The sequence below is a fragment of the Acomys russatus genome, chromosome 5, assembly GCF_903995435.1.
Source record: "Acomys russatus chromosome 5, mAcoRus1.1, whole genome shotgun sequence".
NCBI classification, from domain to species: domain Eukaryota; kingdom Metazoa; phylum Chordata; class Mammalia; order Rodentia; family Muridae; genus Acomys; species Acomys russatus.
Genome location: NC_067141.1, coordinates 69209189 through 69232855, shown reverse-complemented (window position 1 = coordinate 69232855; position 23667 = coordinate 69209189). Strand labels below are relative to the sequence as shown.

The window sequence follows — 23667 nt, the reverse complement described above, 5'->3', positions numbered from 1 at the left end:
TTTTGTTTTTCAAGAGGGTTTCTCTGTGTAGCCTTGACTATCTTGGACTCACTTTGTAGACCAGGCTGGCCTCAAACTCACAGCGATCTGCCTGCCTCTGCCTCCCAAGTGCTGGGATTAAAGGTGGGCGGCACCTCCGCCCAGCCATGGCTTTTAAATTTAGTTGTTATTTGTTAATTATTATATAATTAGATATATAAATGGAACCTGCTGAGTACATTCAGTGTCACTTTGTAGCAAGGGAGATGATTCTTTCCCAGAGTCGATCCCCTAACTACCTATCTAACACCAAGGGTCAGTCCCAGAGACGTTTCTTACAAAGCTAATATATGGTCTGAGGATTTGGCTCAGCTTGCAGAGTGCTTGCTTAGTGTGCACAATGCCCTGAGTTCAATCCTCAGCAGTACAAACACTGGGTACGGTGATCTACGTCTGTAATTTCTACACTAAGGAAGAAGATCATCTTAAGTTTAAGGCTAGAGCAGCTACAGAGTAAGATCGAGACTCAAAAGGAGGAGGAAGAGGAGGGGGACAGGGGAAGAGGAGAATGAAGGGGAGAGGAGAGAGAGGGCTAAAGACATTCCAGACTGCTGATCTAGAAATGTCTATGTAGAGTGAGAACACTCATTTTTCTTCCTTTCTTCTTTCCTTCCTTTGCTTTGTGTTTTTGTGATGTGATGTGGTGTGTGTGTGTGTGTGTGTGTGTGTGTGTGTGTGTGTGTGTAGGAGTGTACACTGGGACATCAAGTGGGGTGTCTGCTCTACCAGTCTACCTAGTATTCTTGAGATCCTGGAGCTAGGCTGGTGACCAGCAAGCCCCAGAAATCTTTCTGCCCTCTGCCATTACCCCCACACCACCCCCATACAGTGCTGAGGCTACAGACATCCCTGGCTTTTCACATGGGTGCAGAGTATTTGCATTCAGGGCTTTATGCTTGCCTGGCAGGTACTCATATCCTAGAAGACACCACCAGCCCCAGTCACCAACCTTTCTTCCCCCATCACAAGCCCAATCTGGCTGATTGCACTGATGCTTGCTCGTGCTTCTTCTGTTGCTCACCTTGCTGAGGATACCCTTTCAAACACCAAGCTGACTTCTCTCGGCTCTCTATCTTCCTTATTTGTATTTTATGTGTATAGATGTTTTGACTGCCTTTGTTTACGTGTATCATGTGCCTGCACTGCTTGCACAGGCCAGAGAGGTCATCAGATACCCCTGGAACTGGAGTTACAGATGGTTGTTAGCAGCTCATCTGCTGAGTCACCTCCCCAGCTCTTTATCAACAATTGCCCTCATTCTGTCCCATCTTCATGAGCTACTGTCATCTCCTTGTATTTTATCTAAAAGTTATAAGGTCCTGTTTTCTAAAGAAGAGTCAACCCCCAGACTACTTTCTGTTCTGTTTTTGTTTGTTATTTTTTTTGTGTGTGTGTTTGTATATGTGTGTGTGCGTGTGCATGCACGAATGCATGCTCTATGTATATAGAAAGAACTCAGAAGAATAACTGGAAAAAAATGTAGTCCTCCATGTTTGTCACAGAGATGATGTGATATTTGCCAATGAAATAGCTATGAAGAGCCAACCTTTCCATATACCAGGCTCACCAGGGCCTGCAAGTATATGCATATGGACTGCAGCACTAGAGTGTGCACAGTAGAATGCAGGAAAGCAGACAAGAGGTGTTCTGTTTTCTTTTAGTTTGTTCCTTAGCAATCAAAATAAAGAAAAAAAGATGGACCTGGCAGGGTATAAAGCAGGAGGTATGTCAAGGTAACCAATGCTTGCTATACCATATTTTCAAGCTTATGAGAAATCTTATTTTCATATGGCATTAGTTTCAAGAAGGAAGATCTCATTCCTATGTCACCCATGCTAAGATGTCCTTTTTTATTAATAATCTGAAGAAAGATTTCATTAAAAAAAGATTTATAAAGCTCTGCCCACAAAATGTCCCCAAATTATCGCCTTTCAAAAGCATTGTACACTATTGCTTGTGAATTCTAGCTTGTCTGCCTCTTATGTAAAAGAAATGGAACTGTATTGTTGTTTTCTGTCATGAACATGGGAACGTGGTTTCCCATTAAACCATTACCAGGGTGAAAGTGCTTCGTAAAGTGAAAGCTCTTTAATTCTCGTAACAGTCTTCTGAGGGAAGGTACTTGTTATCATCATTAGCAAAAGAGACATCTATGACACAGAATGGCTAAGTAACAAGACCAAGGTCACATGGGTGGAAAGTAACAAGGTCATTGTTTAAGGGATGAGAATGCCCAAACTCCAATTCTACTCCACCCAGGGATGCTATTGCCTCTGCTGCTCACCCCAGAGCTGAAAATTTAGTGCCTTAGACAGACAAGCAGCCACAATTTGTCTGTGGCCACAGTGTCTGTTTATTTATTTATTTTTTTATCTCTAGATATATTTGGCATTTGGCCCACATGAGTTTTAGCAGGCCTGACATTTCCAGAGACGGCATGAGACTCTGTGAAATGCACAGCACCAAGGCTACAGGTGGAAATGTCTTGGTCTCTGGCCACATGATCTGTGTCTTCTGACACTGAGCCACTTCCTGAGTTCAGCAAGAGACCTGACCCTATGTGTTCTCACATTCACTCCTGGAAATAAGTTACTTCAAATTACATAGAGACCATGAAACTGCTGAGGAGTTTGCAGCCAACTTTAATGAAAGGAAATGTCCCTTAATCATTGCTGCTCCAGCCTAGTTGGAGGGTGTGACTAGTTCTCATGCGGTTTTCCCCAGTGTTAAATTGAATCATTAAATGACCATGGGTAATAACTTGGCACTTTCCACGGGGGAGGGAAGCATGAAGATAAAAATCACAGGTTTCCACAGCATCAAGCTCTCTTCAGAATTTCCCATGAGAGGCAATAGTCACACCACCCCTGGAAGCAATCACTGGCAATTGTAAATAATTATGGGATGCAACATCTTGTTCTTACCTTATCTAGTGATTGCTGTTAATACTGTCATAACTACTATAAATAGCATCTTTTCTCCAAGGACTTTATACTTCCTCCAGGAGTGACTTAAGACCTCATAAAAAAACATGTCGAAGCACCGTGTTGCTCTTATGGACTAGCCCCTCTTCTTATTTAACTGGGGACCTTCAGGAGTATGTTCTCTCCTATGTGAGAAACATATGTCATTGCAGGAAGACAGTTGATCGTTAGGAGCCTTAGGGACACTGAGGTTTGAACTCAAGCTTTACCATCTACTAAGAGAGGAATTATGGGAAGTTATGTCATTTCTGTAGCCCTGAGAATTATGTGCAGAGCCCACAGACTAGCAGTATCAGAATTATTGATAAAGGCTGGCTTTCTATCCATTGGCCTTCTCTATGTTGGGACACAGAAAGGAAATCCTCAGCTTTAATAGTTTAATTGTTTCATCAGCTAGCCTGCATGTTTTCTGTTTTCAGAGGTCAACTATGTATGGCCTAAGTATGGTTATAGACATAGAAAGAGAAATATTACACATGAAAGTCAGTTATTTACCCTGGGCACTGGACTGGGGGTCAGTCAAATGACATGATTCATAGATAAAGGGAGATGTAACTCTTAAAGAAGAAAATACAAACTTTGGAAGATCCCTTTATTAAGGAAGGAAGGATGGATTTTTCATTAGGGTAAAACAGATGAGAGATGTGCGTGTCAGTGCAATGCCATAAACAGGTTTCTATTTAAGTACCTCTAATGGTATAGGCACCCAATACACCACAGTCTTTGATCTTCATGACACTGTTGGGAGGTAGGACTGTTGCCCCATTTTAATGAAAGAGAAAAGCTGTGTAATTTATCCAGCAGAACAATCATGATATGTAACAGTCTTGAAACTTAAATTTACCTGGTTTTATGCTCTTGCTTGGGGGTACTAACAATCAACATCAAAGTAAAAACGTATTTTCCATTCTTATCCCACAATAAAAGAGGATTGAAAATTGTTAAATGGATAAAATTGTATATTCTTTATTTTAGTCTAATCATTTAAGAACTGAGTTTATGCATTAATCATTGAAAAGCATGAACTTGGAGGCAGAGTACCCAGATGCCTTGAAAATTCTGTTAACAGCCTGATTATTTATGAGAGGTTGAAAAATGTGGCTTGCTGGAATCTGAGTAATGTTTGGGATTTTTTTTTTTAATTGGAGAAGAGGTCTCATTACAAAAGATGAACCAAGTCACTAAGTTTAAAAAATATTCTTAAGAAAATTCCACTTAACTGAAAATTTGTTTGAGTTTACTTTGTTATACTTGTTTACATATATAGACTGTAATAGTGATTGTCAATTTTCTATGCTAATTAACATGAAAATTTAGAGCTGTTAAAATTAGCTGTTAGGTCATTGAGATGAATCGGAGGGTAAAAGCACTCACCATTCAAAGCTGGCAACTTTAGTTTATTCCCCAGAATCCACAGTGGACGGGGATAGAGAAGCTGTGCACAGCATGTACAAAATTGTATCAGTAAATCATTGTTTCCCAGGTTCAGGATAATAAGTATGACTGGCATCCTATGCCAGGTTTAGACAATAACCATTTCAGGCTTATCAAGTATTTTCATTAATTATCTAAATTGATCAAGACTGTCAAGATATAATAAAACCAGTGCAGCCTACATAAGTAATAAAACAACAGATATTTTTTCATGGATCTGAAACAGCAGAGGATCTGACTGTATATTCCTCTAGATGAAGGCTTAGTAAATGCACTAGGTCATGTTCTTTCTCTACCACCCCGCCCTCCATACACTGCAGTGTCTGTCTTTGGAGTACCCTCTGAACAGCTTATGTCTCCCTATAAAAAGCTAGGTACAGCCAAGCTCCTGGAATCAAATCTTATGGGCCTGATTAGGTAACATGCCCCTGGTTAGACCTGAGGGTAGAACCAACTTTAGCGAGCAACATGAACAGAGAGAATGAGGGATGGCTACAAGACAGAAATGCCTTAACGGCTTTTAGCAGGGAAAGGAGAGAAGATAGTGGAAAGACATCCAAAACATGCTCCTTATTCATAGATATTTTCATAATTTCAGATGAGAAATAAGTAGAAAGGTAAGTAGATCAGCAAAGTCTCATAGATATTTAGTCACTTTATGAAATACATTGGCACGTAATAGTGATGGAATTTAAAACTAGGTATGGCTAAGGAGATGCTTTCAGTACCCTATGTTGCAGTCCTATTTCTAGTATGCTTTCTAACCTCCATGATGCTGTGGACCAGTAAAGCTTTTAATTTGAGACCTATTATTACAGCCTGTGTCCTGTGTATGTGGGCTGTTATTCGCATCTCACATTATTTCTCTAGCTTTAGCTGCCAAGTGTGTACTGAGATGATGTGCGAACAGCCTTGCCATAGTTAGGGGAGCATGTGGACAGGCTTAGATCATTGTCTGCCTCCTTCCTGGTGCTCTATTTAGTTCTTCAACTTTAATTGTGACTTCTGTCCCTTCCCAGAATGCAGTACAGCACAGCTTGAACTGCAGTTCAGATCTGTTTGGTTCATTGGTGGGAGTAGCATAAGTTTAGCGCCGACATGTTCAAATTCAATCTCAAGTTCAGTGTTCACTCTCTGCGGCAACCAGGATCCTTGCCCAAATGTCAGTTCCCTCCATTAAAGACTTATTTTACAAACTAGAAATGAAATAATATTGCCGGCAGCAAGTAAATTGGCAATTGGTATAGTCTCCAAATACATCTTTTTTTTTTCTCTCCTCCTTTTCTGTTCTTGCTAAAACAGAAGTTCATGAACAGCTAAGACCCCGCTTTTCACATGTTTCTGTTCCCTTTGCATACTACCTTAACTACAGTAGAATGCACAAGCACAGGTGTACATGCAAATATGCACACTATGTGCATGCAATAAATGACATCAGTTCATGCCTTTCCTTGATACAGTATTCTGGAGGAGTCAGAACAATCAGAAACCATTTTCGTTGTACTTCAGATTTTCTCATCTCTTCCTGCTCTGCCATCCTTGCTGACTACCTCTCCTGGGTCTGAGTCCCACCCTGTGAGCTGAACCGCGGACCCACAGGCAGTTCCTGGGCTAACCTGCCCTGTGAGCTAAACTGTGGGCACAGCATGGGGTGGGAGCAGGAAGGTGTTGTGATGTTCATCCCGGGAGCTGTGCTGGGACTTCAACTGCACCTGCAGGAAGAGGGCTAGATAAGAGCATTTTCATTATCCTGGAGAGGCTGGTGTTTTATCTCCTTTCCAGAAGTCAATGATCTCCACATGAGTGCTGCTTCCCAAGCCCCTTGCACCTTTCTTCACTTCTTAATCTTTTCCTGTGATTAGCAAGTTTGCCTTACAAATTAAAGTGAATGTGCCTTGTTGCACTATGAGCTCATCCCTTCTCCTGCAGCTGCCATTCACTAATGGTCAGTCATTGATTCCTGTCCCCTTATCTTGACGATTTCCTGTCCCCCCAGGCAGCAGCTTCTCTATCTTTGCTCAATAGAGATTCAATCACACCACCAGCTTTCCGCTAAGAATGTCAACTTGCCAAACACTGGCATGAGTGAGGCTGAAGAAAGAAGGAAAGGGGTGGTCATAACTCTGGCTTCCAAGCTAGTGATTTTATCAGAGGAAGTTCACTCAATGATAGTGAACATACCTCACTAAAAACTCAAAGGCTTCTGGGATATTCTCATGGTTTTGTATGTAGTTATGGTTATTCATTCCGTCTTGATTTACCTGTGGCTGCGGTATGTGTTCAGCATGCTTTTGCTGGAATTTTGCTCATAAAGCCATAGCATAAAGCTGCCCAACTCCTTTCTCAAAGTGTTCCTCAGCACAACTGTGCTTCAACTTGACATGAGATTTCCTCTCATATAATGTAAGCATTTGCAAGTATGTAAAAGATGAGAGCATTTGCGTGTGTCACATTCTTTCTTTTGAGATATTCCTTTCTTCTCGAGTCACACTTCTCTTTTTATTTCCTGTAACAAAATGCTGAGGTATAGGTTTCTCAGCTTCAGTGGTGTGTATGTGTGTTTGTGTGTGTGTTTTTTTGTGTGTGTGTATGTGTGTGTGTTTGTGTATGTGTGTCTGTTTGTGTGTGTGTGTTTGTGTTTTTTTGCTTGTGTGCTTGTGTGTGTGTGTGTGTGTGTGTGTGTGTGTGTGTGTGTGTGTGTGTGGTGTATGTGGTGTGTACTTGACTACATATAAGAATCTTTTCCCTTTTTCTGTAAGGCCATGCTGTCTGATGTTTAAACACAAGGTTTCTCTCTCTCTCTCTCTCTCTCTCTCTCTCTCTCTCTCTCTCTCTCTCTCTCTCTCTCTCACACACACACAACACACACAGAGAGAGAGAGAGAGAGAGAGAGAGAGAAAGAGAGAGAGAGAGAGGCTTGACTAAAGGCCTAGTACCCTGAAATCTTTAGAACCATGCACAGTGTTGGGCAAGCACCATGTATCATCCATTAGCATTAGCATTGAATCTAACATTTACGTAAATGAGTATGTACTATTATTTTGTGAATCATTAAAAAAGTCTTCTTGACTACAACATTATGATCATCATGAGACACCTACTGGCTTAAAAGATACTAAGATGAAACAAATAACAAGGATGCAGGGAATGCATGAAATAGGGTTCCCAATACTATTTGTTTGATGAATGGGCTTCAGGAATGGATTTGGGGATGAGAAAGGCCAAGGTATTTGTTTTTCTTATCACAGGTTAGATGAAGCTGTCTTAGTACCTAATCACCAGGAAGGTAGCGTGGAGATGATACAGCACTGAACAGTTGGTAATTTGTCAGGATAGGTCAGGTGGCCATGCCTGAAACCGTTCTACATTAGACTCACAACACTCAAGGAGAATTTCGAGGTCATTCCATCTGACCTCCTATGACTTGCCAGAGAAATGGATGCCGAGAGCCTTGTAAAATGAGAACAGAGCCCTGCTTTCTATCAGGATCTGTCTTCCTTTAAGTAGAATAACGAGAGGAAATGGACCTGTCCCAGTGTTGTTTATTGTTGGTCCCCGCACTTAAGACATCAACACCTCTAAGCAAAGCAATCCCATAATTTAGAGAAAAGTGTCAAGGCTTCACAGGCACAGGAAGATGTGCCCTAGGGTGTGGACAGAACCTGCATTCATAAGATTTATGGCAAAGAGTTTTACATGGGTGCCTACATTTAAAGCAGATAAATCCCAGAAGACATTCCTATTTCCAATAATTGAATTACAAAGCTATTACCATGTGCTGAGCAGAACAGCTTTAGGACTCCATGGTGACAGGATGAAACTTGTTAGAATATTTATGCCTTTACAGTTTCTGAATTGCCATTCTACAGAACAAGCTGACTGGCCCATGTCTCTCCTATGAGTAAATACACTACTGAGCAATTTTGTAGTTGTGGATAACAGGGTATGTAGGAAAACAAGAGGAATTCAGTTCAGATGTCAGCACCCAGCCCATTCCAAACTATCCTTGTATATAAGCCTCCCCCAGCTCGTATGCTCAACATATCAGTGCAGTGCATGAAATTTTCTTTTTTTTTTTTCAGTGTTAAGCAAAAATAAATAAGAACACTGGTGTCAGCGCTGGTTTCTACTGAAAACAAAAACAAAAACAAAAACAAAAAAAACACTTAATAGTGATAGCCTTATAGCCTTATAATAGAAAGCATCAGTCCAGGCCTGGAGAAGGGCCCAGTGTGTAAGAGGATATATTGCTCTTGCAGAGGTTTGGTTCCCAGCACCCACACCAGGCCACTTGCAACTCCCTGCAACTAGAGCTCCAGGCGACGCAAGGTCCTCTTCTGGTCTCTGCCAACACCTGCACTCACCAGAAGCCACATGCAGGCCCCCCCCTCATTTAAAAAAATATCTTTTTGAAAAAGGATGTTAAATACTGTAGCTTTATTTATTCTGAAACCCATGAATCATTAATTTACAAGAACTGAAATGGTACAGCTACTTTCCTTTATTGTCCGTCCAGAATGCAGAGCAAAATCATCCAGACATTCCAGGGAAGACAAGACACGAGGTTTTCTTTCTTATTTAGTTTCTCTATAATTCAGTTTCTTTTTATAAGGTTTGGATGTAGTTTCCCCTCCCACAATATTGCAGAGTTTAAAAAGGAGAACAAAGATAGCAGAAAAGGGAGAGATGGCTCGGCATTAAGAACACTTACCACTACAACAGAGGAACCAAGTTTGGTTACAAACACTCACATGTAAGCTCACAACTATAACTTTAGTTTTAGGGCATTCAATGGCTCTTTTGACCTCTTTGGGTTCCTACACAGATGGTACACACACACATATGAGCGCGCACGTGCGCGCGCGCACAAACACACACACACACACACACACACACAAAGTAAATAAATATTTTTACAAACATTCTAGGAGATGCATGTTCTGTTTTAACCAGCTCCAACAGGTGGTAAACTGTTTTACGTAGCTGTGGTACAATGTTTCTAGTTATGAAATGCACATATTTTCTCACCTTAACTCCTGTTTTCGTTACCTTGGCTTTTCTACAGATATCTTTTTTCTTCTAATGCAGAATTCCATGTTACCTTAACAGGCTATTTCAATTTCCTGAATTTTTTAGTTTTCTTGTCTTTAATGGTTTGGGTAATGTGTCTGTAGGGGAGTGGTATATAGCAAAAATTATTTAATTTCACAAGTAGAAAGTAAATATCATCCCACAAGGTATGATTTCATATAGTAAGTTATCACGTGATAGAATATTTTAAAAGTAGTATATAGACTTTTTGAGATTTCAGGAAATAGATACTATGTATATTATTCCTAGGAATGTAATATCCAAATTTATATAAAATAGAAATTATACATCAAAAGGGCTTTTTTTAAAAATGTGCATTCTTTTATTAAGTTTTACACACCAACTGCAGTTTCCTCTGCCTCCTCTCCTCCCAGTCCCTCCCTCCTTGTCCATTTCCCTTCAGAAAAGGTCAGGCCTCCCATCGATATCAACCAAGCATGGCATATTCAGTTCCAGTAAGACTAGGCACCTCCTCTTGTTTTAAGGCTGGATAAGGCAACCCAGTATGAAGAAAAGGGTCCCAAGACCAGGCAAAAGAGTCAGAGATGGCCCACACGTCCACTGTTCGGAGTCCCATAAGAAGACCAAGCTACACACCTAGAACATATTTGCAGAAGGCTAGGTCCATCCCATACAGACTCCCTGATTGTCAGCTCAGTCTCTGTGAGCCCCTGTGAGCCTTGGTTCATTGAGTCTGTGGGCTTTCTTGTGTTGTCCTTGACCCCTCTGGCTCCTACAATCCTCCCTCCCCCTCTTCCACAGGATTCCGGTGCCCATTCTTTATGTTCTATTATTTCTTTTTTTATTTTTATTTTTATTTTTAATTTTATTAATTTATTCAGATTACAACTCAATAGTTATCCCATCACTTGTATCCCCCCATTCCTCCCTCTCTCCCGCTTTCACCCTATTCCCCTCCTCTATTATTTCTAATACTTCCAATTGGAAGGACAGAAAGGCTAGAGGTGTGAAACATCTGCATGTAAAGTAGCCAGCTCAGCAGCATCGGTAGCACAAACACGTGAACAGCACCAGCACCCATGCTAGAAAGGAGAGTTAGTGCTGATCACATGGTGTATTTCGTAATAGTTGTCAAAGACTTTATCTGGCGTTCTGTTATACCATGTTGCGTTAATGATGTGATCCAGTAGTTCTGTAAGAAGGGCAAGGAAGGCCTCCACAAGAGGAGAGACGCTAACACAGGACCAGCAAGGAGAAGGGTGATGCTTTCCAAGAGGCCTTGAGTTCATGATCTGTGGAATGCTGACAGCACACAGCGTCTTCTCCTTCTTCTTTCTCTCCACCTGCCATTTCTCAGCATGGTCTTCACTCTTTTATTCTCCTTGTCTTCCATTTTTTTAAAAATCTCCATTCCTCCCTTTTCACTTCTTCTTCTCCTGTTCTCGCTTTATTTCTATCACACTGAAACGTAGAATCGCGTCCTTAGGAATTCACATCTGTGACGAAGTATTGATTTAAAACCAACCAAACACACAAACAAAAACCAGGTGATAAATGAAAACGTGTGTTTTTCAGTTCCCATGATTACACTGGTCTCCATTGCCAAGCGGTTCAGGAAGCAAATTAGCAGGGCCTTCAAAGTCTTCTTGCGTAACAAAGTCTGCCTTCACCTGGTGCCAAAACCCTCGCACCTTGTCTTTGTGCTCAGAACTCAAGAAAATGTTCATAAACAAAGGAAGTTCCAAGACTAGCTTCATTAACGATGTAGGAACCCTTGTGTGTGTGATGAAGATAAATCAAGTTTCCTTCTGTGTCATGCCACTGTGTCCTCCTCCCTCCAGACCTTAGCAATTGGATCTTTATTTTCTCTCACTTAAGGTAAATTTGGGCAAAAATTTCTTAGAGAATTTTCCAGGGGTTTCTGGCCCAGACAATAAAGCCATAGAATATCTTCATGTCACAGTCGGTTAATAATGTATGGAGGAGTAGCTACATGGATGGTTGAGCCACTCTTACTGCAGTTCCTGGCACCTGGCAAACACAGTTTCTGTGTATCCAGAGATTTGAATGTCATTTTATGTCATTATTATCATAGATACTGCTGCTACTACTTGATACAGGGTCATGCTGTGTAGGCCAGGCTAGCCTCTTAATTCATGGTCTTCTGCCTGTTTACAGACATACACATCTGACTTATTTGAAGTTCTGTGCTGAAGGAAGTATTCAGGCTGGTTCGAAACTCTAGAAACGCCATTGTATACCTAAGACCATATTGTCTTAATACCCAGATACACGAGCCTAGAAGATAGACAAGGCTTCAGTTGTTATATTTGGATATCTTCTCACTGAATGACATATATACCCGCCAGCATGGCACTGTCTTTTCTGAGATGCTCAATGATAAAACAAAACAAAACAAAAAAAGAAGTATTTTTATTTATTTTCATTAATCTCTCTCCCAAGCACTCTGTCTGTCTGTCCATCTGTCACTAGGCCTAGGATAGAAGTTCCTAAGATTAAGGAGAAGACCTAAACTGTAATATGAAGAATTTGGACTTGATAATCTCTAAGTTAGGATCCATCTTCACACCTTGGGTGAGCATTGCTGCTGTCCATAGTTCCTGAACGTTTCACATAATCTTATTATTGGTACTAATGACTGAAGTTTGGTCTTTCCATTATCAGGCAAGCATGCTATCATTGACCTATATCTGTAGCCCACTAATTAATAAAAATCTAGTATTAATGTTTTTTTTACAGGGGATATATGGTGCCATGTAGAATTTAGAATGCCTAGGTTCTGGTCTGAGTGTATTATTTATTAGTGCATGAATTGTTTTCAGAACTGACACTGTCTTTCTGGTTTTTATCATTCCCCTCCACCCCCCCCATTTGTGTCATATGTGGATTTTGAAGGCGAACAACATGCATTATCATCTAAATTGTTGACAGATGATGAACAGGGCACCGACAAGGTCACAACCTTGCTGCCCTAACTGACATCAGTCTCACATTTAGTAGATAAACACCAGCTATGGCCCATACGCTATGACAAAAGGTTGTTTTTTTTCTGATACAGTTAAATATCATAGTTTGTACATTTTATCTCAGATTCAGCCTTCCAGAAATGTTCTAGCCACCTGTTTTATAAATATAATCACACATATGTGTATATATACACATACTTAATTATATGCATATTATATATGCACACACATATATAATTTCATTGTTTTCATCATTAAAATTTCAAGAAATACAGGTTTTTTTTTTCTATTTTACTTACTATTTAATACCTAGTGCCTAGAACCTTACCAAACACATGGTGAGTCTTTATTAAACTACCCCAGTTCAGGGACCAGCCATGTGTTTGGCCTGGTGTTGAGTTTGAAGGATGCCTAGGAACCCTTAGCACAAAGCAGTAGATTCTGTAGTAACTCACCTTCTCCAGCAGCCCAGACGTACACAGGGAGGACTCCTGGATATATCACAAGAAGACACTAAATATTGTCTTACTTTTCAATCTTACGCCAGTTGTACTTTGTGTGTGTTTTCTGCTATCCATATGTATGATAAATACCTGGCACGTATATGACTTATATCTGAGAAAATACCATGTTATGTGTGTGTGCTCATTTTTTCTCCTTGTCTTGATGTGTTCAAACAAAACATTATTTGAAGACAGCTATTCATAGACAATGGAGTTATGGTAAGTATATCATGGGATGTAATTTCTGTGGTTTAGGTTATTTTCAGCAGAAAAATGCTCAGGTTTCAACGTCTTTAAGCGTCTGTCTGTGCTCTCCTCTCATCTGAGGTTCTTGAGGCTTACACAGAAATTGAAAGAGAGGAGAGTGCAAAGGTCATTTTCTTCTTGTTCTTGGTTAGCATGGCCTTTCTTGCCCCAGCTGGACCGTTAGCCTCCCCTCTCACTCTGAGCACAACATCACCACTGACACGGTACTCCTGTAGGGCCACCTAAGTGTTGTCCAGCCACAGTTTGTTTACAGACTTAGCCATCTATCCCAGCTCTGATGGTAAGTTGGCCAGCATTTATGTCTGACATGTGACAAATCTCTGGTCTGTCTTCCACTCCAAGTAACCCCTTTCTCTCTCTCCATTCGTTATCCACGCACATATTTAATCTACGCATAGACTTCATTTTCTATACTGAAAAACTCATTTTACTCATATTTAAAGTTTATTAATTAGTAATAATTATAAGAATATTGCAAAAATATATCTCCTTTTTGATACTTGATGATCGCTTATAAAAGTAAGGATCTATTTGGAACCCCAACCCCAGAACTTTGCAGAGATGCCATTGTTTTCATGTCTTCACAGTAGGTTTTTTGCCTATCAATGTATCCTTTTACTCTGGGTCTATTAATAGACAATAGCTCAGTAAGTTGGAGATTTTTGTTTAATAGATTGTAACAAAGTACTTAGAGATTTACCTCATTAGTTTCATGAGCTGATAAGGAACTATCTCCTAGATATGTCATTAGGTAAAATTAACATGTGGCTAAAAGTATGATATCACTAAAATTTAAAAATGATAAAAAGGAATTTTAATAAAAAATCACAAGCTCTTCTTTCATTGATTATTTTAAATTTATATCTCTGAATCTCACTGGCCTTATGACTCCTCTTACGGCATCCCATGTGTGGATCATTTAAAATCTATTTTCTGAATCCCCTTTGCCCTGTGATTTTTATTAGGGAATCAGGTGCATTGACCTGGCTGTGGTCCATGGTATATAGACTCTCATATTTCATTCTATTCGCACACATTTAGAAAACACAGAGACAAGAAACATATCCCTCACTGGTTTCCTACACACGCATATGCACACATGCACGCGCGTGTGCACACACACGCACACACACACTTTATGAAACCAACTTCTGGGTAAATAGGCTTCTGGCTTGAGGAATCGGGTGACAATATTCAGATTTTGATAATGAGAGGCTTAAGGTTGCCACCTATGCACAGGAAAAGAGCATTTGTTCTTTTTCTTGTCTACTTACTGGCTTCCTGATTTGTTGTTCATAGGACGAAGCTTTGTTACTGGAAAACAGTGGCAAGATGGGATCTAGACTAAAAGCAACAAGAAAGAAGCATGTGTCTTGGGCTACAATGAGAGGTTAAAGTGACATCCAGGCCTCCCTTCTTTCACACAGCTTTTGTTCCTGCTTGAACAGTAGATGAGACCTTGGCCTAAGCTACCTTGTTTAAGAGGAAAAGTTGTGGCTGTCGCCAGGGCTTTCCTGACAGTGTTTGCTTTAGAAATTGTACTATCATGGCAAGAGCCAACACTTTACTGTAAAGAAAGAAATCAAGGAGTCTGACTGTTAATGCCTGCCACGCCCACTGCTGCCTCTGTCTACAGCAACCAGGCTTGTTGCTTTTTGAGACTGTGGTTATGCAGGATGCCTGTGGGCACATGAATCCTCCATCACAATAATGATGAGGAAGGCAGAGGTCTCCTTCCCTCACAGCCTCTGTCCTCTGCAGCCTCTGCAGATCTCTGCTCCTTCGATGCTGTTACATTGCTAAATCTGAATAAGTAGATGCTATCCAGTCCCAGTATTTATTTTGTAATCCTTGCTCTGCAGTTACCGACTTCAGGACATTTTGTGGCTCTGCAACGTTTATTGAGCACTATATTAAAGTGGGATAAACTCAGACAAAATGCCAGGAGAATGATAAACTAGTGACATTTTCTGAGTTCCTCTGTAGAAAATGTCTATAAAGGCTGTATCGGGCTGATTGTATTTCACAGGACTGACGTCGCACTGCTAGCATTTGTGGTGTACCACGTCAGGCTGGATTTAGTTTCTTCACATCCTCAGCTCTGGTGATCCTTAGAGTTTTATTCTAGAATAGCTGTCAGTGGGAACACCAACTTTGAGATACCAGTTGTAGAGAGGGGCTGGGCTGCAGCAGGCTGCATCCTGGATTTATCAGCAGAGTATATCTAGCATAGCCAGTACACTTTCTCTCCAGTGTCCCTCAAGGTCAACATGCAGGCAGGGGATGCTTTCTTCTATTTGGGTGATTATATATTTTATTTATTCCATATTGTCTCAATGCTGAGGATTGCATCAGAGCTAAACGCACCCTAGGCAAGTGTTTGTAGCAACCAGCCATATCTTCAGCCTTTGTTCCTTGACTTCGTTCCATGCTACTTTCTGCCTCTTAGAGTCAAATGCAAAGCCTTCCCATTGCATAATTGTGCTTAATGAGACTGTCTAACAGTATTTCACTTCATTTTTATTGTTTCACCTCGAAAACCCCCAATCTCTTCTTTAATGTGGATAACTCTTTTTGACCCCAGACTAGGCCCATACCTGTTATTTATATTATGTGGAACGTGCTTCCATCACCGCTGTTGCTCAGTCACCTAGAGGAATATCCCTGGAGATTTGATCCAGTTTCTTTCACAGTCAGCCTGAACCTGCTGCTCCCTGAGATTCTATCTACAGGAGAAGAACCATTTTCCTTCGGATGTCCCAATGGCACCTCAAGTGTTAGAAGACCTTTCTCATTCATCTGTATTTCTGAACTCCTAATGGGAAGAATTTGGTGGCTTTTGGTTTTATTCACCAGGGTCTTAGAATGCTGAATAAATAAAGAAGTGAATTTGCTTTCACATGCTGTCCAGTTCATGGACGACTACATATTAACTATTGACCTGTGAGAACAATTTTTTTTATAATCATTTCTGTTAGTGGGCACATATGCTATGCCAAAGAGTTTATAATGCCAACATTCCTCTTAATCCCATGGTGAATATTAACTTCCCTACTCATCTTTTCAAGTAAAATGGGACAATAGAAAAGAGCCAGACCAGCAACACTTTCTGAGCCCTCGCTATGTAATGGGAGTATGTTTTGGGTTGGGTCCTCAGAATTAAACATAACACTTCATGTCCACCAGACTGGTGCTGTGTCTTTCAGCTATGATTTAACCTTCCTTATTACTCACAACATTGACCAGGCTAGCCTGGAACTCAGCCTTCCGCCCTTAGGCCCTCAAGGAGCTCTGGTAATAGGCCTGAACTGGTTATAAGAAATATTTACTTATTTTACACATATGTATACCAAAAGAGGAAATCATATCCCATTTTAGATGGTTGTGAGTCACTATGTGGTTGCTAGGAATTGAACTCAGGACCTCTGAAAGAGCAGCTAGTGCTCTTAACCACTGAGCCATCTCTCCAGTTTGTGGAAATCTTGTTTTTTGCATTAAAGAAATGTCTAAAGTATAGGCATGGTTCCAGACGTCCTGAAAGGATGCTTGACTCTCTTGCATGAAATTTGACCTAGGGAAAATGTTTAGATTCAGTCATCTATAGCTGAGTCCCAGGAATAAGAGTTGTGAAGCCATAAGAAGGGTAACATTGGGAGATCCAGGCAGATGTACTGGCCTGACACAGGCCTGAAGAATTTAGTTAAAAAAGTAAGGAACTTCCTCCTTTCCAGACAACCTACAGACAAGGTAAATTAAACCATTAATTACACAATCCTGGAACTGTTTGTTTGAAACAGGGTTTCTCTGTGTAACCTTGTTTGTTCTAGACTACTTTTGTAGACCAGGCTGGCCTTGAACTCAGAGAGATCTGTCTGGCTCTGCCTCTGCTTCCCTGAGTGCTGGGATTACAAGTATGTGTCACCATGCCTGGTTTGGTCTATTGTTTTTTTTTTTTTTTTTTTTTTTTAGTCTTTTTTTAAGAGTCCTAAAATGGAGTAACAGCATATATATGAAATTATAACAAATACTGACTATTATACCAATGTTTCTATGTCTTTACTGCACACATGAACATTTGTACAATCATGCACAAGAGTTCTGTTTGTGTGTGCATGCGTGGTGTGTTACATGCATGTGAATGTATAGTACTCATAGCCATAAATGTGCATGTAGGTGCCTGAACAGGATGTTCTGTATCTTCCTTTATCATCTCAGTCACATTGCACTGAAGCAGAGTCTCTTACTAACCTGGAAACTTGGCCATTTAGCCTAGGCTAGCCTTGTAGGAGGTTCTCGGAGTCCTCTTATCTCCACCCCTAGTGCTGTGCATGTCATATACATGTGAAGCCGTGCTTGGCCCTTTACAAGGATGATGGAAATTCAAATTCAGGTCCACCTATGTGGTGAGCAAAGTCTCTTGCCCACTGAGCCATCTTTCTGGCCGTTTATTTTCATTTTTAATGCTCATGGCTTGAAATCTTGTCTGAAGACCCAAGCATTGTCTCAGTGCTGGGAGATGCAGAACCGTGGTTATGGACAAGCAGTCCCCTTAATAGTTAATGATAATGACAGAGGAGGGGTCACCTTCTGCATGTATTCAAGCTATTTCCAGTGATACAAAATGTTCAAGTTTATGTTAGAGGATTCTTTGAGTGAAATTATAAAAGCATTATTAGGAAATGTCTTCTTTCTGGGAGAAGAAAGCAGGATTTAATGTTTGGAACATAGACTTTGAATTTCAGGCCATGTATCAATCAGAGACATCTTACTGACAGTGATGATAATTGGTCCTTAAGGAGACTGCTTTTGTAAAAAGAAGAACAGCTAAGCTAGTGAGTCCTCAGACTCTCTGATCTGGGAAAATGAATTCAAATAAAGAGCTCTGAGAATGTTCCTAAGACACTGATTAATGTACGTTTCATTGAATCTATAGCCCTTTCTTTATTTTTTTTCTTTTTCTCTTTTCTTCCCTCTTCTATTTTTTTTTACTTTTCATCTTCCTATTTTTAAACTTTTTTATATTCCACACTTTCAATTTTACTACTATATGACAAGACCTATGACAGTAAATAATGTAAAACAAAATTTCTCCCATAGCTATATTTGTTGTGTACACATATGAATGTGTGTGCATGTGTTTGAGTGTTCCTGTGTTTTGTATATGAAAGTGCTTGTTGAGGAAACAGGCTATGTTTGTATTTGGGGAAACAAAAAAAAAAAAAACCAAGTAATTATGGAAAATTAGGATTCATATTTTATAAAGTTTACATAAAATAAGAATTTGTTAATAGGAAATGCTATTCCTATTAGGTAAGGTGGGTATATTTATCAGAAATGGCTTTTCAATTGTGTCTTTAAAAAGAGTCTGTGAGACTACAGTGAGTGTGGAACAGAGCTTTCCAAACTACAAGCAGAACCATTCAGTAGCCCACAGAAGACTGTGTAATGGACTTGGCACTTTAGGAGTGGCGAAGTCTTTTAATGTGTCTGATGGTGAGGCAGAGAAAGTGAGATGAGGCCTGTCGTGTGCAGTCAGGGCTCTGCGTGAAGTACTGAAATGAGATGCACTTTTGAACTCTGTTTTTTCAAGAATGCTGGGTTGAGTGCCTCGGGGTGGGAGCAGTCAGACTGCAGGACCAGTTTTGAAGCATCCGACTCTGTTCTTTATAGTAATGGAACCAATTAATTTTCTGTTAATCCTGCTTAAAATGAGACACAAATATACTTAGGTTTAACTGATTCTGCTCTATAAAAGTTCTGGGGGTAAAGTGGGATTGCCTGTCTTATTTGCATAGCAGAATAATCATTTTCTATTTGGTATGGTGTCTAAGGAGTTTAAAATAGGTTTTCGTTTTAGTCAATCTATGAATATATGGATTTAGGACATGTTAGCATGTGAGAGGCATCTACATTTCTTTTTAGTTTCATTGGTCCAACACTCTGAGAATGGTCTCTCTGCTCCAGATGTTTTTGAATTGCATGGGTCACATAATGTAACAAAACTTGTCAGACTTTTGTAAATTCAAGTAACAAACTTTGATTAGATCTGTTTTCTCTTGAGTCCCTGTGTAAGTCAACTATTTAAAGCAGCATGCCTGATATCTGATGAGTCCATCAAGTCGTGTGTGGCCCGTGATGTCATGAAAAGAATACATGCATTCCACTTATAGGACATATGTGCAGCCCGTGATATGGTGACATATTTCCAAGTCTGATCTAAAGGACACACAGTATCCTTGCCAGAGTTCAACCTGGCCTTAGTCAGGATTCCTTACTGTTTTTATTTTAAGTGGAAATTTTGCTGGAAATCTCTATACATAAGCAAAGTAGACATGTTCCCAGGATTGTAGTCTCAGAGCTGTAGGCATTAACAGTCTGTGAGCTTCCCTGAGGCATATGTGAAGTTATTAATGTGAAATGTTCCTTTTTATCTTTCTCCGTATTTTAGGTCTGTGATGGGGTCGAACAAAGAACCAGACCTTGTACATCTTGAGGCCAGGACCATGGATGGTCGTAAGTAAATCAATTGTGTCCCAGTAGCCATAGTGGTATTACTTCTGTCAGTCCATCCTGAACCAAGTCTACAGTCACAGTAGTGACCACCTGGGTCGTTTGAGATGTGCATGTGTCCTGTGTCCAGAAATCCAGAATTTGTTTAATATGTGAGTTTAAATAGACTTGTAAATCAGTTTCTGCATAAATCCACGTTTATTCCTGTTTGGACAGATACAATACTGAGACCACCCTTACCCAATCAGTATGCCCTGATTGAAAAATTCTAACACTCTGGATTCCCCTGGAGCAGAGGGACATGCATGTGTACACAGAGGGCAATCTTAGAATTATTATTTGCTATCTACCTTCTCTATTTGATTTTCAAAAGATTTATTTTCCAAATGAGAAGGTGACAGAGACATTTTTCTACCTGAACAGTCACCCAAAACTCTCTATTACATTGGAGCATCTTCTTCAGCCTTCTGGCCCAATATATCTGGCAGACATATTTGTGAGGTAGGAAATACTGAGGACTTGCTTACCCAGTCTTGGCAGAGTTTGGTTGTTAACTCTGCCTGCATCCAAGCTTGCCCTTTTTTAGGCAGAATTCCGTCTGTGGTCAAAATGAGGACATTTTGCCCAGTGGCTTGTTTGCCACATTTGAAGCCATCTCCATAAGGAGGTTCTTTGATGCTCATACTCAGGTAATCAAGTTTATTTCTTCTCAGATCTCTGATGGAGTTGAAGACCAGGTAGCTTAGTTGTTTAGGGGTTAAGATGTTTTTAGGTCTAGATAGATGTTTTAAGTTGATAATGACAAGATGTGATGGAGATTGATTGACATTCAGAGTTTTAGATGCACCAAGATAGGAAAGATGTTTTCTTCAAGGCTGTCAAATACAAATAGCCAAAAGACTAAGACTGTAACATTTATTTAAATCCTGATTGTGTCATGGTTCTTTTGGCTATAGGCAGTTTATTGTATATACATGTAATAATATAAATGTATATGTAAAAAAATTAATTAAAAGAAGAAAAGCCACATTTCTGTAAAAAAATTATTTTATTTTATGTGTCCAAGTGTTTTGCCTGCATGAATGTATGTGTACCATGTGTGCACCTGCTACATGTGGAAATCAAAGGAAGAAAAGCATCTGATTCCCTGGAGTTAGGAATGGTAGTGTCCTATTACTGGCTAGTTTTATATCAACTTGACACAGGCTATAGTCATCAAAGAGAAGGGAGCCTCAATGGAGAAAATGTCTTTATAAGATCAGGCTGTGGCAAGCCTGTAGGGTATTTTATTAATTAGTGATTCATGTGGCCCATTGTCAGTGAAGCCAACCTGGCCAGGTGGTGGTCCTGAATTCTACAAGAAAACAGGCTGAGCAATCCATGGAGAACAAGATAGTAAGCAGCACTCCTCCATGGCGTCTCCATCGGCACCTGCCTCCATGTTCCTGCCCTGTGTGAGTTCTTGCCCTCACTGCCTTTGATGATGAACTGTTATAAGGACCTGTGAGTGAAGTAAACCCCTTCTTCTCCAGGTTGCTTCTGGTCATGGCATTTTATCACACTACTAGTAACTCAAAGGAGCATAGCTACAATGTGGGTTCCTTGAACAAAAACAGTCCTTTGCAAGAGCAACCACGCTGCTCTATACCTTGAGCCTCCCAACACACACACACACACACACACACACACACACACACACACACACACACACAGAGAGAGAGAGAGAGAGAGAGAGAGAGAGAGAGAGAGAGAGAGAGAGAGAGAGAGAGAGAGAGATTTTATGAGACAAGGTCTCTTACTGCCCTGGATGTGTTCAAGTGGGCTCAGCCAGTTGGCCAGTAAAGCCTGGCCATGTGTTCATCACCACCTCCCCAGCACTAGGGTTACAAGTCGCAAACTAACCATGCCCAGCTTTTGTTATAATGCAGGTTCTTGGGATCGAACTCATGTCCTCCTGCTTTCAAGGCAAGTACTTTCCCAATTGACCTAATTTCCTAGCTCCCAGCTACTCGATCCTAAAGGAGTTTTGTTGTTGCTACTACGATTTTGTTTTGTTTTTTGGTTCCCACGTTGTGTTAGATATCATCCAGGAAGTACCCCACTGCTGTGCTTAGGGATTCTCACAAAGCACTTTGAAAGAAACAGTTATCTCTTTCACCTCATGCACTAGACTACCTGGAAATGTTGAAGCATTGCATTGCAAACTCTGCGGTTCATGTTTGGCTCATCTGGGGAGCTTATTAAGATGTGAACTCTGGTTCAGTGCGAGCCAAGACTCTGCAACCTCTGCAACCTTCGAAGGTAGCAATGCACGTAGGTAGCAAAGTCTCACAGCAGAAAAGTACGAAGAGAAAGCACTACACAGAGCTTTTGGGGTTTGGGGGATTATGCTGCTTTCTGTTTGTGGTTTTCTACTCCACAGAACACAGTATCGTGAACACAAAAGGGCCATGGCTCATCCCCAGCCACGCACGTTCATACAGTTCACAATAGTCTGTACTCGTGGAAGGCATGGCTCTTCATAATGCAGAAATGTCACCCCAGGCTCCACTCTCACAGGGCTTCCAATTTACTAATCTGCTTTATCTTACTCATTCTTTATTTTTGAAAAGGAAGCATCTGCAGAAACTACCTAAAAGTGAGAAAGGTAGTCAACAAAAACATTCAGTGAAGGTGCTGAATCTGGGAAGATACCCCTGTCAGAGCTACACAGTAAAGAGGAATGCTTACTAATTGAAGCGAAAGACGGATATAGAACATCTGACCTTCTTCAATGAAAAAAGAAGAAAAGAATGGAAATTGTGTTGACATTACAATCCCCAAGGCCCTCCCAGCCTCTCTGATTCTTACTCCTTCCCTCCCTCTCTTCCCATCCATCACTTCCTATCTCCAGACAATCACCAACCTTAGCTCCAGGTAACAGAAACAGCAGGGAAGACAGAAGGAAAGTACAGAGTTCAGAGTCGCCACGTAGAGAGCACTTTTATCAAAAGCAGGCTGCAGGCTCCTCAGTTGCTCCAGAAGTCCCACCCTGTGTTCCCTCCTCACATCACTTGTCTGACATACCTCTTTGGTTTTTCTTCTTCTCATTGTGCTGCTGGGGAATCCCAAGGTTACCATTCCAGGTCACATATTCTGGGGAGCATAGTGTATTTTTATACTTTAGAGAAGGAAATTGTTTTATTTTAATGTATTCAGAAATTTTGTTGCCAAAGCATTTCAATGTTTGACACAGAAAACATGCTTTGCTTGCCAGTTTGGCTCATCCCCATGTGGGTGGCACATGCTTCTCTGGATTTGTCAAACTGAGTTTCATCTTGATGTCATGTCAGCTGTCCTTAGATTACAATTATAATTCATTTGTATTTCAACAGAGCCCCATGTTTGAAGGAACATGAGTACTGGTAAGCTTCATCTTATGACTGGGACAGATATCTTATCAGTAATATCCTGCAAGGCACATGCCTTGTAATGTACATATGTGACTTGTAATGTACGTACATGACATAGATGATACTGTCCATGCACTGCTTTCTGTTGTGGCAAGCAAAGCAGAAAGTAACAAGCATAGTTAAAATCAATCATACCAGGTATTACTGGAAAACCTTGAACATGGTCACTAGACATAGCTTTTGTTATGGACCTCCATTTTCAGTTGTGGACAAATTGGCACACCTCCACCCAGGATGTAAAGATATTACTGGTTACTCTTTACAAGTATGAGTGTGTGTGTTTACCGTATGTACACCCAGTACAGTAAACAACAAACAGGAACCTGTGCTTGTAATTTCTCTCATCTATATATGCACATATATATGTATGTCATCGGAGAGAAAATTCTGGACAGACCATTGTACTGAAAGCTTTTAATCCTTATTCTCCATCTGAAAC

At 40.5% G+C, this 23667-nt stretch overlaps 1 protein-coding gene across 3 annotated transcripts in view; it reads left to right on the top strand.

The window, feature by feature from the left end:
* Sorcs1 (sortilin related VPS10 domain containing receptor 1) overlaps positions 1-23667 on the top strand; it is a 503013-nt gene that overhangs the window by 333108 nt on the left and 146238 nt on the right. For all 3 annotated transcript variants that reach the window (XM_051146761.1, XM_051146762.1, XM_051146763.1), the window contains exon 6: positions 19715-19779. In XM_051146761.1, the coding sequence (XP_051002718.1) occupies positions 19715-19779 (65 nt within the window). The remainder of the gene's footprint in view (positions 1-19714; positions 19780-23667) is intronic.